Here is a 13,349-nt window from a genome sequence, read left to right on the forward strand (position 1 = left end):
ATGAATTTGATTGAGATCTCTGGATAAAAGTTTTTTGGTTTTTTTTTTGTTTGTTTGTTTGGTTTGGTTTGGGTTTGTTTGGTTTTGTTTTGTTTTAACAGGAGAAAAACAGTATGATTCACATTCTTGTTAAGCCATAAATGCTCTTCCTTTATTTCCAATAGAGAAAAGATGTGGAGAGGTAAAATGTGTCTGTTAGTCTCATTTTGTATAGGCTTGATACCTGTGTGTTTTGTTAAAAAATTCTCCAGGGCAGAAGCAGGTAACATGGGTGTGTGATTTCTGGGTGTCCCAGGTAGCACATGTCTTGGGGCAGTAACCTATTAAGTACTGAACAGGGACTGACGGCAGCAGAGCGGCAGCATGCCCCTCCTCACCCTACACAACCAGCAGATGGGCTGGACTCCACTGCTGGTACTGGGGTATCTCTTTTACCTCCTCCTGGGAGCTATGGTCTTCCAGCTGCTGGAGAAGCAGGCAGAGACACACTTTCGGGACCAGTTCCAGCTGGAGAAGCTCAAGTTCCTACAGAACTACACGTGCCTGGATAGGAAAGCCCTGGAGCAGTTTGTACAGGTAAGAGGAACGGGGTCTCATTATTTTGGTTCAAGTACTATTTTGGTTAGGAGAAATTATAGTATTTAGACCAAGCATGTCAAAAATTGATCTGCTGTCCATGATGTTAAAAGACTGACTGTAGAAGAGAAAGGAAGAGGCTTCTCAAGCCCATTCACATTCCTCTTTGTCTTGATCTTTTGTACTTTTTTCTTTTCTCAGTCATGAACTCCCAAGATATGCAAATCCGCTAATGCACTTTCAATTGCAATAATTTCCACTTTATGATTTCCAGCTCCTTAATTCATTATTACATGGGAATTATACATGAGAACAAAAACTAAGAAACAAACCTACAACAAGTAAGTTGCCCTACCACCATACTTCAGCCCAAACCTATGCAAATTCTGCCCTTTTCTACCAGAAAATTTCTACTGCCTTTGAAGGTGGTCTTGCACTTCATTAATGACATCTTCAATTACATTTTAAGCTATTCCTCAAAGCAGGATAGAGATAAATTATGAGATCCTTCTTGGTATTTTTATAGACAAATCCTCTCATTCTCATATTGCAAGAACTCAACAGAAATCCTTTAACTATCACTTTCTTCATGATATCCAGTTTCAGAGCTGGGTGCCTAAACGATTTGAACTCTTTCTACCAGGTCATTAGACCTGTTGGAAACACTAAACATGCTGCAAGTTTGCACTGTCCAAGCCAGAGGATTACCACAAAGGTATATGCTTTTGATCAACAAAAAGTCCAGATTCTGTAAATGGATTTAAGCAAATAGTGACATTCAGATTACAAAGGTAAAAGGAGGTGCCTAAACTTCTTTTTACAAGGACAGTTTTCTCATTACTAACACTGTGATATATTTCTTGTGGAGCATTTGGCACTGGCCAGAAAATGACTGGGGTTTTCAAGAACTTACATGCCTAAAAATAACTGGTTTTTTTCAGCTTCACCAGTTAGTGATGTTACCTGACTTTTCCTTAGCTCTGAGATAGAGATGGTAGACAAGAAAACCCTCATTCTCATTCTAAACCAATTTGGGATACACCATTGGATTGAGAAGTTTAGTTAAATCTCCAGTACCCTAGAAACTTCAGGGGGGGTTCACAAATGTCCAGATTCTCCTCTCTCTGGCTTCAGTGGAGATTCCTTAGCACTGTTGGGCAACCCAGACAACCACGTTGCTGTCTCTCTGCTGAATCACATACATTTAACTTGCAAGGTGTTCATAGAAAAAAAGAGCTGGGGGCACTAGTTTATCCTCTACGATGAACCAAGCTTCAAAGGACTTATACTCGATAGTCCTCAGGGTAAATGTAAGTGCAGGTGCCCTCTAACTCACCTGTCATTTACAAGACCTCTTAAGAAATTTCTCCAGCTCTTTCTTACAGTGGGGAATAGAAGTCTTCCCATATTAAATCTCTAAAACTAATGCAGGAAATAAATCATCTATGTGCACTTTTTCACTACTTGGTTAAGGTGGCCTGTTCATTACGTCAGAAGTTCCAGTCTGAAAACTGACAGCATTCCTGCTGTGGTGAGACACAACCACTAGATTCAATCTGCTCAGCTGAGAAGTAGAAGGTGTCTCGTCTTATTGCCAGTTCTTTAAACCTAAATCCTGGAATCTGAGAATCAACCCAGGCTTTCTTTTTGCATATCAATTATCACTAATAATAGAGTTACCACTTATTGGCTTGATTGTGTATGAAGCAAATTCTCACCATTCCATGTCCATAAAGTGCATTGGCTCTGTTTGGCTAAAACTGCCAAGCTGAGAGGTGGTCCTGACCTGCAGCTCCTAAGCTGAACAGCCTAGAACTTTGGGGGAGTGCAAATCCAAACTCTGTGATCTGATGTGTCTCTGCTAAACATACTTTGGTCAGGAAATTATGTCATTCTGACTGCATAACTGAGAATTAGATTAATTGAGCAAGGAGAAACCTTTTTTAAGTCCCCGTTTTCAGTATGTCCATGCTTTTTCTACCCCAAAGGAAATATAGTGTAAATATTGACCAAGAGGACCAAATCCTTGTCTATGACCACAAGTGGCTGCAATGTGTATTGAGTTGGGGACAGAAACAGAAATGGCAGGCAGCTTTTATTCTCTCCATACCCTACTATAGTTTTATGTAGGCTTCTTACTCTTACTGTAGATTATAAGACATTGCTTTTACTTACTGGCTGCTTCTGCTCCCAAAGCTAACAGCTAATGTACACCAGCCATTGAACATCTGCTCTGTTCACATTCGATCCATAACCATTACCTGAGGTGTAGGTGGAAAGGAGCTAGGAGACACTATAACTGTCACACATGAATCTGTTTGTTTAGGAATGATTCTTCTGGGCACCAGGATGCCATTTCTTTCATGAGGTTGTACTTAAAAGCAACCATCATACCAAGAAGTCTGGCATTGTCAGACTGTCTGAAGTATTCAATGTTCAACATCACCTTACTTATCCATGGTGGCTTTCAAGATGTGAATGTAGCTCCTCTGAACTCTTGTGCACTGAAATGGATAGAACTGACAAGCGTTCCTTACCAGGTTGAATTAAACCTCTGATTGTTTTAGGCATTTCAAAAGACTCACACCTCAGTAGCTTCTCTGTGTTCTTCTAACCAGTAAATAAAATTGTAAACTCCAGATAATTACACAAGTCAAATTCTTCCCATTCTAAGAACAAGCTTTTGATGGATAATGTAAAGTTCTTTGTCATAGTGAAAAGAAACTCTGCTGGCACTTCAGTCATGACATCACATGAAGATGCCTAGCAGCCCTATCTGATGGACTTGACCAATGCAGTAGTATGTTTTACTGAAGGAATAACATGAGCTATTAAACTTAGGATACTCAGTCCACCAGCACAGATCAGCTAATGTTGCAGAACCTATGCAGAATCAGATACATTGTAGAGGGTAGGTTCATCAGATGAGCAATCTTTGTGGCACTGGTCCGCATTTGAAGTAAGAAAGAATATCTTCTTTGGTCTCATACTCCTGGAATCAACTAAAGCTGGGGTTGCTGTTGAAACCTGCTCATGTCTTGCATCATAATAAAGTCTACAGAAGAGATGAACAAGTAATTCCTTCAGGCATTTGGCAAAATGATGAAGGCTGTGACCTGGACCTCAACATTGGTATGTAACAAACAAGAAGATTCTTGAAACTCCAGGTACTGAGCAGAAGGTAGCCAGTCTCTTTCAGAGAAATCCTCAGGGAGAGCAAGGGAACACAATCTTCCCTAAGGCAGCTAACATGACATTTGATGCTTAAATAGAAGCAGCATTTCTTTTGCACACAATAGTTTTGGTCATCTGGTAAGAGCTATCTGGAATAGCCAAGTATATTTCATTAGTTAATCTTTCAGACTAGGAGAAGCCTGATATTCATTGAAAATTATTGGAAAGCCACAGCTGAAAATAATAATTCATCCTCAGTAGTACTTACATGGAGGAAACAGAAATAAGCATGTTCCCCATACCCCTACCCACAGATACATACATACGTTTACAGAATGACAGAATGTTAGGGGTTGGAAGAGGCCTCGAAAGGTCATCTAGTCCAAAATTTACACATGCCCAAATTAAAAACTAGAATTAGATTACTAGACTAGGGAAGAAGAGGGATTGCCTTTATTTTTTATGGCATAACTTCCTTTTCCCTTTCTGATTATTCTGGGGGCTTCTTCCACTCCCTTCCCCTCACACTTGAAGTAGTTATGGAACAAATCCCACTTCAATAGCCAGTTCTCCAGTGACAAGAGATCAAATTCCTGACCAGGTCTATTTCCAAGTTTCACCATGTTGGTGCAAAGCTATGTTAGTTGAACTCTAGCCTGTTACTTGAATCATTTATTGCTCAGAATGGAAAGCAATATTTACTTCTCTTTTTATTTTTCCTGTCATTCTTTCTGATTTGGTCTAATGGGTTGCTCATCTTTGCTCCTTTCTTTTACCTCTTCTTTCTCAGGTCCTCATGGAAGCATGGGATAAAGGAGTCAACCCAGAAGGAAACTCTACGAATCCCGGTAACTGGGACTTCAGCAACTCCTTCTTTTTTGCAGGAACTGTTGTCACCACTATAGGTGAGGTACTCTCTTTTCTTATTAATTGGAGTTTCTCCCAGCTGTCCTATAAAGCCCCCAGAAATGTGCAATTGGTGGACAGAATACAGCTGCAAGACAATCTTGACTATTGTGGGTTACAGTTTTCTATTGGTTTCCAATTATATATGTTATTCTTGTGTATCCAGCATATAACACCTGAAAAAAAAAAAAAAACCAAAACCAAAAATAAAACTGAGTGCCTATTGGGTACATGACATATGATTTTGTACATGAACAGCTTATCTCAAGGTTGCTTTAAAGCATTCAGTTGCATTGACCACAAAACCAGAGACCTATAGAAAATTACAATACTCTTTAAGAGTAATATTTTTCATGTTAAATTCTGTTAGCAATAGTGAATACACAGGGCTCCGTCATAAACTATGACAATTTGCAGGCAGATTTAATTGCACAAAATCAAAGGATCACAGGTCCCTGAAGCTTGATGGAGTTGAGCTTCCAAGACTAGGAACTTCCTGTGTTGGCCTGCAACCTGATTGTAAAGACTTTTCATGTAGCTGTTTTCTTCTTTTTTCTTCCAGGTTATGGTAACCTGTCCCCCAGCACAGTGGCAGGACAGATCTTCTGTGTGTTTTATGCCTTATTCGGAGTGCCCCTTAACCTGGCCTTCCTTAATCAGCTGGGGAAAAGCCTCAATGCTCACCTGATCACCCTGGAAAGATGGGTGCAAAAGCCAGGCCGTGCCCAGGTACAATGTCTGTCTATCATTTATTGCCACTATTTTGAAACTAATTAAAGTTCTCTTCTCAGATAGGTACTGCTGCTGCTAGACTGGGTTTCCTTGTGTGTGCCTACATTTTTTGTGAACGATGGCAATTATTTGGCCCTCTATATCAGAAAATTTATATACTCTTTTTATCTATGATAGCTTTAAAGCAATTTGCTTTTCCTTGAGAGACTCTAGATTTGCCTTTTTAAAACTTGACTCAGCAAAACTGTTAAGCATGCATAGCCTCAATTTTGATCAGGGTCCTTAAGCTCTGGTGACCTTAGCAGAATACACGCACATAAACACATTGCTAAATCAAGCTCCTATTATCTACCTATGCTAGTATCTATCCAGAATCTCTCTCTACATTGTGCAAACACAACTTACTTTTATTGGCCTGCTAATCTGTCTTGAATTACCTTCCCTGATTGTGCCAGCAATTTAGGATTTGCTCTTATTTTCTTGAATTATAAATAGATACTACTTCTCCTTAGATATAGTTTATTAGTAAGCCATTGCACTAGTCCAGATGCACTGGAATAAGGGAAACACTGATAACAGAAAAGACATGAAGGTAATTTAGGACAAAGTTACTGCTTGTTTCTGAGAAAAGTTTCAATTGATTGACCCCTTTAGCTAAGGAAAATGGAGATTAGATATGTTGAAACATTTCAGAGTTCTGGCACAACTTTTTTTCTCCTTTATATTTGTAAAATCTCTAAGTCACTGCATTCTTACCTACACTGAGAAACCTATAAAGGTACTGTCAAAGGTAGACTTGGTTTATATGAGCAAGAAGTTCTTTAGATGCATAACCTATGTCTGTTTGCCAAATGTATGCAGCTCTACCACTAGAAGGATATTCATGCTAGTACAGCTGCAACTTTCCTGAGATTTTCAATAGCACCTCAGAGATGTGATTTTTTTTTTCCTTTTTCCTTTTCACTCCTGAATTAACACCTCATTTCTGGCGGAACTCCTACAATCAGACAAAGTTTTGGAGCTGTACATGCTTGTTCACTCTGAAAAGCCTCTTCCAGGTAGTAGGTTTGTCTCCTTTTAAACACAATTCAGTCATGCTTTGGGAAATGAATTACAATCAGGTCTTCATTCTTGACTTACTGTCCCCTGCATTAATGTTTGTACCATAAAGTTCTTAAAAGCCAGGATAAAAAGTAATATTTTTTGCATTTCAGTATAGAATTGTATGCAAATTTTACTATCTAATTAAATGCTATCACACTTCTGGAATGAACTAAATGAGAACAGATATCAACTATAATCACGCCAGTCAGTAATTCTCAAAGTGATTTGCAAATGAGGTAAGTATTATTATACAGCTGGACAGATGTGGTACATAATACAGAAGTGATTTGTCAAAGTCACCCAGTAAGCTCACGCCAAGTTTCTCAAGCTCAGCAGACTATTTTATATGTGAGATAACATAGAGAGAGAAGGAAAAACATGATACCTAGACCTTCTACTTTATAGCAGTGTTTTGGCTTTTCATCTAGTCACAATAGGCACATGCATAGAAAATCATATTCTGGTTTGAATGCCTTTGAGGGCATTTTTAAACAATTGCAATGAGTTTGCATCAGCCCACACATCACTAGTTGAAAGTCCACCAGAGTGTGTTCCCTGGAAAGCCATGAGTTCCTGATCTTCAATCCTAAACTTCAAAAATCCCGTCCTAACCCATCCACTGACCATTCTATGTACTTACCTATTGCAGCCACCTATGCCGTAACTTATCTCCCGGAAGGCAGATGTTTGTACTGAGAGACATAAATCTGCCCAGTGCTGACAGAAAACAGTTCTGCTCTGAATGCTTCTAAGTTAAAAATAAAAGCAGCCAAAGTGACTTCACTTAGATTTCATCCAAACATACCTTTGGCTGAGCTCTTGCAAGCCACTTTATAAATCTTTGGAAGCAGTCATGGAGAAGAGAACCCTAATTTGTTCTTGCCAATCTTTGTATCATGAGTTATGCAGTACTTGGCGATTTTCCTCAAAGACAGGAGCCAGTTGATTACAAGAGCATCTCCGCTTGAGTTGAAATTGTAAAGTGAGTATTTAATTCCTATGGTTGCCATGATAATTTTGAAAATATGACTTGAGCATACTTAAAAACTCATTGCAAAAAGCTTTTAAAAAATACTCATTTTTTACCTAATTTTGAGATTTTTTTTTTTTTATTCATGATTAGGTACAATATCTGTGTGCTGCATAAATGGTGAAGTCAGCCTGCAGTGCATGGAAACATTGGTTTATCCTTCCTTTTTTGGACATTGCTTCCAGCTGGAGAGTGTTTGTGATTCAAGAGCAAAATAGATTGAGCAATTTCCACCAGACAACCGCTCAGTTCTACTTAGCTGCCATCTTCCTTTTACCTTTCAGGTGGTTCAAACACTGGCAGTGGCCATCTTCCTTACTGCTGGGACCTTGCTCTTTCTAGTGTTCCCACCATTGGTCTTCAGTTACATAGAAGGCTGGAGCTATGGAGAAGGCTTTTATTTCACCTTCATCACCCTGAGCACCATTGGATTTGGGGACTATGTCATAGGTAATAAAGAAGGTGAACTGGATTGAACTTTGTTGAAATTAGTTACCCTAGTATAAAGCTAAATACAAAGAGCACAGATATCCATTCCACTATGAATTTGGTACAAGAGTTAGCTGAGCCAGGCTGGTAATAATGAGCTAATGTATTATATGACATGGGCATTTTTCTCTTGGCAGCTAAGCTGAGAGTCACCAAACTCATTTCACATATGCCACTGAACACTTATTCAACAGTGACTATATTCAAGCTAGTACAAATGTGATCCGTGAGTCACAGGTAGAATATAAATTATATCTCTTTGTCAGCAGTAAGTCTCTGAACCACCCTCTCCTAACAGTCATTTGTTTCAGCAAGTGTCTACTATTCCTAATAAGAAATCATGTCAGATATGAAACGATCAGTACTTACAGCATGGAGAATATTACTGACAGCCCTGGGATGTCTGTGAAAGAAAACAAACCCAGTGAGATTACATAGTCTTCAGAGATCAAGGCTGAGACACACGAGGGGCTATTTTCCCACCCACTTATTTGAATAAATGCTCTTAACACATTATGTATAGTGTGGTTATTTGTTAAAAACACTAGGGTCTCTTACTTCATGAGTAGTAGCTCTCCTCTCCTAGAGGTTGTAACTATGTCCCAAAAGGAGATAAAAACCCATTCCATCTGAATCTGGGTACTGTGAAGTTTCGTTATGATCTGGATGATTGAGACTAAACGGATGGCTGCTGTGCTGTCCTGTGCCTGCATCAGCTGCACAAATTGCCCATGTTATGGAAATTTCAAACTGGGGATTAAGTTTCCCATAACCATTTACTTAAAGTGGCTGCATTTCCAAGTAATATTCTCCAGGTGATTTTGAACCCTCGTTACTGAGGCATATCACACTACGAAAAGCAAACACTATATATCACTGAGCTAGTAAACCATATCCGTCTAAATTATCTGAAATTCCCTTGAATAAAACATGGCTAATATGAATTCAACTTTGAGTTTCCAATATGTTTCTTTTCTTTGTCAGTGGCTAGAAACACTTGATTCTGCGCATTCCTGGTTAAAATCAGATGTGGCTATTTTTATGATATAGCTTCAGCTTCAGAGATTTTATACCAACTGTGATAAGCTTAACCTAAGAGTTGGAACACACACCAAAAAAAAAAAAAAGCTCATAGATTACGCAAACTTGTTAAACATGCACTTCTGCAGGGAATGTATGTTGTCCAACAGACCAAAGCTGTCGAGATTAATATGCAAAATTTCCTGGATTTTTCAGGCACAAACCCCAACAAGCACTATATCCCGGTCTACAGGAGCTTAACTGCAATTTGGATTGTTTTTGGATTGGCCTGGCTGGCTTTGGTCTTCAACGTGGGAGCTGACTTGATGGAAAAATTCCTTCAGCTAAAGTGGCACCAGCCCGACTTAAGCTTGGCAGAAGGAGCCACGACCAAATCAGAAGATGAACCTGAGCAGCCTAGAATCCACATCCCTAGTTGAGCAAGGTACACAGAAAGCTGTCTTGAAAGCTCATCCTTCATCTGTATCTCACACTAAGCAAGCCCTGTGGATAAAGGACTAAACAACAGCTTGTGGACTGTTTCCTATGGAGGAAATGTTTCAGATGCACTGAAATGTCCACACACTGTGTGGGCATCAGCCAAATAAAACCTCTAAAGAAGTAGTCCGCATGGTAAAATAACTGCCCCAGGATTCATTTTACACTTCTCGCTCAACAAAAGCAATTTCCCATGAAGTAATCAATTATTATCCTTTTTCTCTTGTGGAATTCAATTCTTATTGTCACTCATTTTCAAAAAGTCCAGAGTGACTCCCTCCCAGTTCCAATGAGAAGTCATGTCACCAAGAATCTTGAGTGGAAAAAGTCAGGTACAGCAATCTTTCTTCATCTCCAATCAGAAAACAAACAAAACCACAGAGGAATATCAACAGTAATGACCATATGCTTAATGACATCCAACCAATTAAGATTCATTCGCTGTTGTCTGAAATCAGCAGCCTTCATATAAAATTATAACACTTCTTTAGTTGCTGAACTAAAATGCTTCTTTCTTAAATTGTGCAGAAAATATGTGTCTGTGCAGTGGTGCCTGGACTGTCACAATTTCTTTCAAAGAGAACTAACAGCTCAAAGCAGGTCCTTATCCTTATCGCAGTTCATTTCACAGTCACTTGAAAGCAGCACTTTAAATCTAAATGCAAGCAGACTTCTTTATTTTCAGCCAGATCACCAATACTAGTAGTCTGGCATTTGCTTTGGGCCAGTTCAGTTAAGAACTCTCATGTACTGTACAGAGCTGATGCTGTCTGTATAACTCTAAAGAGGCCAATGGTGAGCTTTTGTGCTAAATCTGATCCTCAGTGATGCACATAGAGTTACCTGTGAGAAAAAGGGAGTTTGATTTTGTCATGGATTTTGTAAGTCAAAAGTAGCAGCAGCCATTTCCAAAGAAGCAGAAAAGTCAAAGGACATGTAAGCACCTTATAACAGGCTTGTATCTGAGATATGAAACTGTAGTCACACTCTGTATTAAACTATACAAGCTCGATAAAACAATTATCCATTCATTGAGTACCATACTAGATTGTTTAAGATCATTATTAACACATTCCATGGGTATGATTGTAATTACATACATCCAGCTATTTATTCAGTGTGTTTATAACTCAAACTAAACATCAATTAATCCTTTTAAACTCATTTGTTAGTGGAGCTTTTCAGTAAAGTGTGAGTGAAATATGACTGCCATGTACAACTAGCCACAAGCTAGCCTATGGCTGATGGGCTACAGTAACGTCAAACTTTCAGCTGCCTTTCAGCAGCTGTTTTGATATTTCATTTTGGGGAAGTGTCCATAAAACACATAGACGTGTAGGTCACAAATCTCTTCCCACATACTTTCTGAGGAGGGTCACAACAGATGGTTGTTCTTACATCTGTCTTGGTTCCTGTTTTCTTTGCTAGTTGGTAACTCCTGAATAGTGAAATGTGAGCCGCAAGCTAGCCTATGGCTGATGGGCTACAGTAACATCAAACTTCCAGCTGCCTTTCTGCTGTTTTGATATTTCATTTTGGGGAAGTGTCCATAAAACACATAGACATGTGTAGGTCACAAATCTCTTCCCACATACTTTCTGGGGAGGGTCACAACAGGTGGTTGTTCTTACATCTGTCTTGGTTCCTCTTTTCCTTGCTAGCTGGTAACTCCTGAATAGTGAAATGTGGCTGCTTAAATCTGAAATGCTGGCATACAAGAATGCCAGCTATGGTTTATTCAACTCATTTCAAAACTGCATTTTTGAATGCTTATCCCATCTGAGATTTCCCTGCTACCTACCTCACAGATTTTATCTCCTCAGATTTTGCACTGATCTTCCTCTACGCCCTCAGCTATTCTCATAAATTTGTGCAACAACTTTCTTTGTAGCTTCTTTCACTGAGAGCAGACAACTCTCTCCTGTCTGGCTTTTTGTATCTTTGCAAATCTCACGGGAAACTTTCAGTCTCATTATTGTCTATTCCTCAGACATAATTTTGCATATGCACTTGCTAACATCATTACAATTACTGAAGTCTGTACACACCTTGTGCCAACACTACAAACTATTTTAGGGCTGTTTGTGTGAAAGAAAAACTAAAATTCTACAGACTTTTACATCTGACCTATTCCCTTCACCTTGCCTTTTTCTATGCCTTACTTACTTTATCTAGCCACAGCCAGCCACAAAACATGCACTGGTCTAAAGGTAATCCTATATAGTGTTTTATATCATGCTGCATGCCATAAAAAATTATAATGTGGTTTATCGGGGATATGCATGCACCACTTACTGGCAAAGTGTTTGTTAAAATCATTCTCACTTAACATCTGACAGCAGGAAGTTTGGATTGTTTTTACTACAGTCCAGAAAATTGCCCCTGTACCTGATACTGATTTAGCAAAGTAGCAGCAAGGTGAGATTATCTTCTGATTTTTTTGCTACTGCTGCATTTAGTAAGGCTGCAAGCAGCTGCAGCAGCTCTCAAGCTTCCTGCCAGAAGGCTCAAAAAGATATCTTAAATCAAGCATATGGTCATGTTGGAACAGAAAAGAGAAAGATACTGATGACCTCTCCTGTATTACACAAGTGATAGAAATCTCTTGCTCACTTTGTCAATTTTTCAAGATCCTGAAAAGATCCTGAAGGTCATGCACATCCATAATCAAAGTTACTGTGAGATACACACTGGGAGCACTGGCCTAGTTCTTGAGTGTGGATGGATTGTGTTTTCTAGTACCCTTCCTTTAACAAAAAGGACTGCACAAAAGGGACTCTTCTGCTCTTTCAGTAACCCATTTTACCAGTGGTGAGATCCTGCACAGAACGGAGATCACACAATCTGCTATGAGATGCTTGGCTCAGATGAATGGAAAACAGCACGTCTGAAGGCTCTGATTGTAGCTTTGTAACCTGTTCCAGAAGTGATAGCCCAGGCAATGCTTGTCTGTGGTGTGGAAAAGTAGTACATTGTCCTGAGCAGCTACCATTTGTAGTCCGGTGCAGGACAAGAAACAAACATCCTTCCAGACCCTTTAAGCCTACTCAGCAAGCCCTTCCCCATCCTCAGATATACTGGTACCTTCCAGACAACACCAAAATATCATCTGCAAATATTTGAGCCAGTCACTTTCGAGATATATATAGAAGGCTGACACACAATTGACATTTCTGAGCATACTCAAGAAAATCAGTCATTAAAATACTATACAATTCAGCTAAGTTTTATTGTTAATATTGATCTCTTCCCTTCCTCTCCAAATTCCATCTAGAATAGCACATGCTGAATTTTCACAGTCTTGCCTGTACTTGCAAATCCTATCACCTGTAACTTGTTTTATATAATACACCTTTAGTATAAACATTAAATGTTATATCTTTAGTCTGTAATGTTTGAACATGGTTATACTTAGTAGTTTGCTTTGTATAAACTATCTGATTTTAATGCAATTAAAATGTCAAAATGTAGCTCAAATATGTCTATTTCCTAATCTTAAATGGAAGAGGAAACTTAAGTATATATACCTTTTAATGTCTTTGCAGCTTTTCTTTCTCATATTTTTCTTTTCCATTTTAAACACAATTCAGTAATGAATACCTTGAAAAAGCGGAGTTAAGACTGAGCAATGAGTGTAATAACTTTTTTTTTCTAAGACTATGTTTAGGATGATGTCTTTAAACTGGAACTGGTCTATCCCTTGCACGTTGAGTTTTGCATCTTGTCAGTAAAACCATGAGTTTAAGCTAATAAGCTTAAAACACCTCCCAGAAAAACATAAATTAGCATGTTAACAAACTGTTCTGGTAGTATAATACCT

At 38.9% G+C, this 13,349-nt stretch overlaps 1 protein-coding gene across 1 annotated transcript; it reads left to right on the top strand.

The window, feature by feature from the left end:
- Positions 1–363: 363 nt before the first annotated feature.
- Positions 364–9,512, top strand: LOC309438289 (potassium channel, subfamily K, member 16-like; the record flags this gene model as incomplete). The annotated part of the gene is made up of 5 exons (XM_082049448.1): positions 364–576; positions 4,541–4,655; positions 5,219–5,385; positions 7,807–7,972; positions 9,248–9,512. 5 exons carry the CDS (start codon positions 364–366, stop codon positions 9,469–9,471), a joined length of 885 nt encoding a protein of 294 aa, XP_081905574.1. The 3' UTR covers positions 9,472–9,512.
- Between the last annotated feature and the right edge of the window lie 3,837 nt (positions 9,513–13,349).

This window comes from Streptopelia decaocto, assembly GCF_964273445.1.
Source record: "Streptopelia decaocto genome assembly, chromosome: 3".
Classification (NCBI taxonomy): domain Eukaryota; kingdom Metazoa; phylum Chordata; class Aves; order Columbiformes; family Columbidae; genus Streptopelia; species Streptopelia decaocto.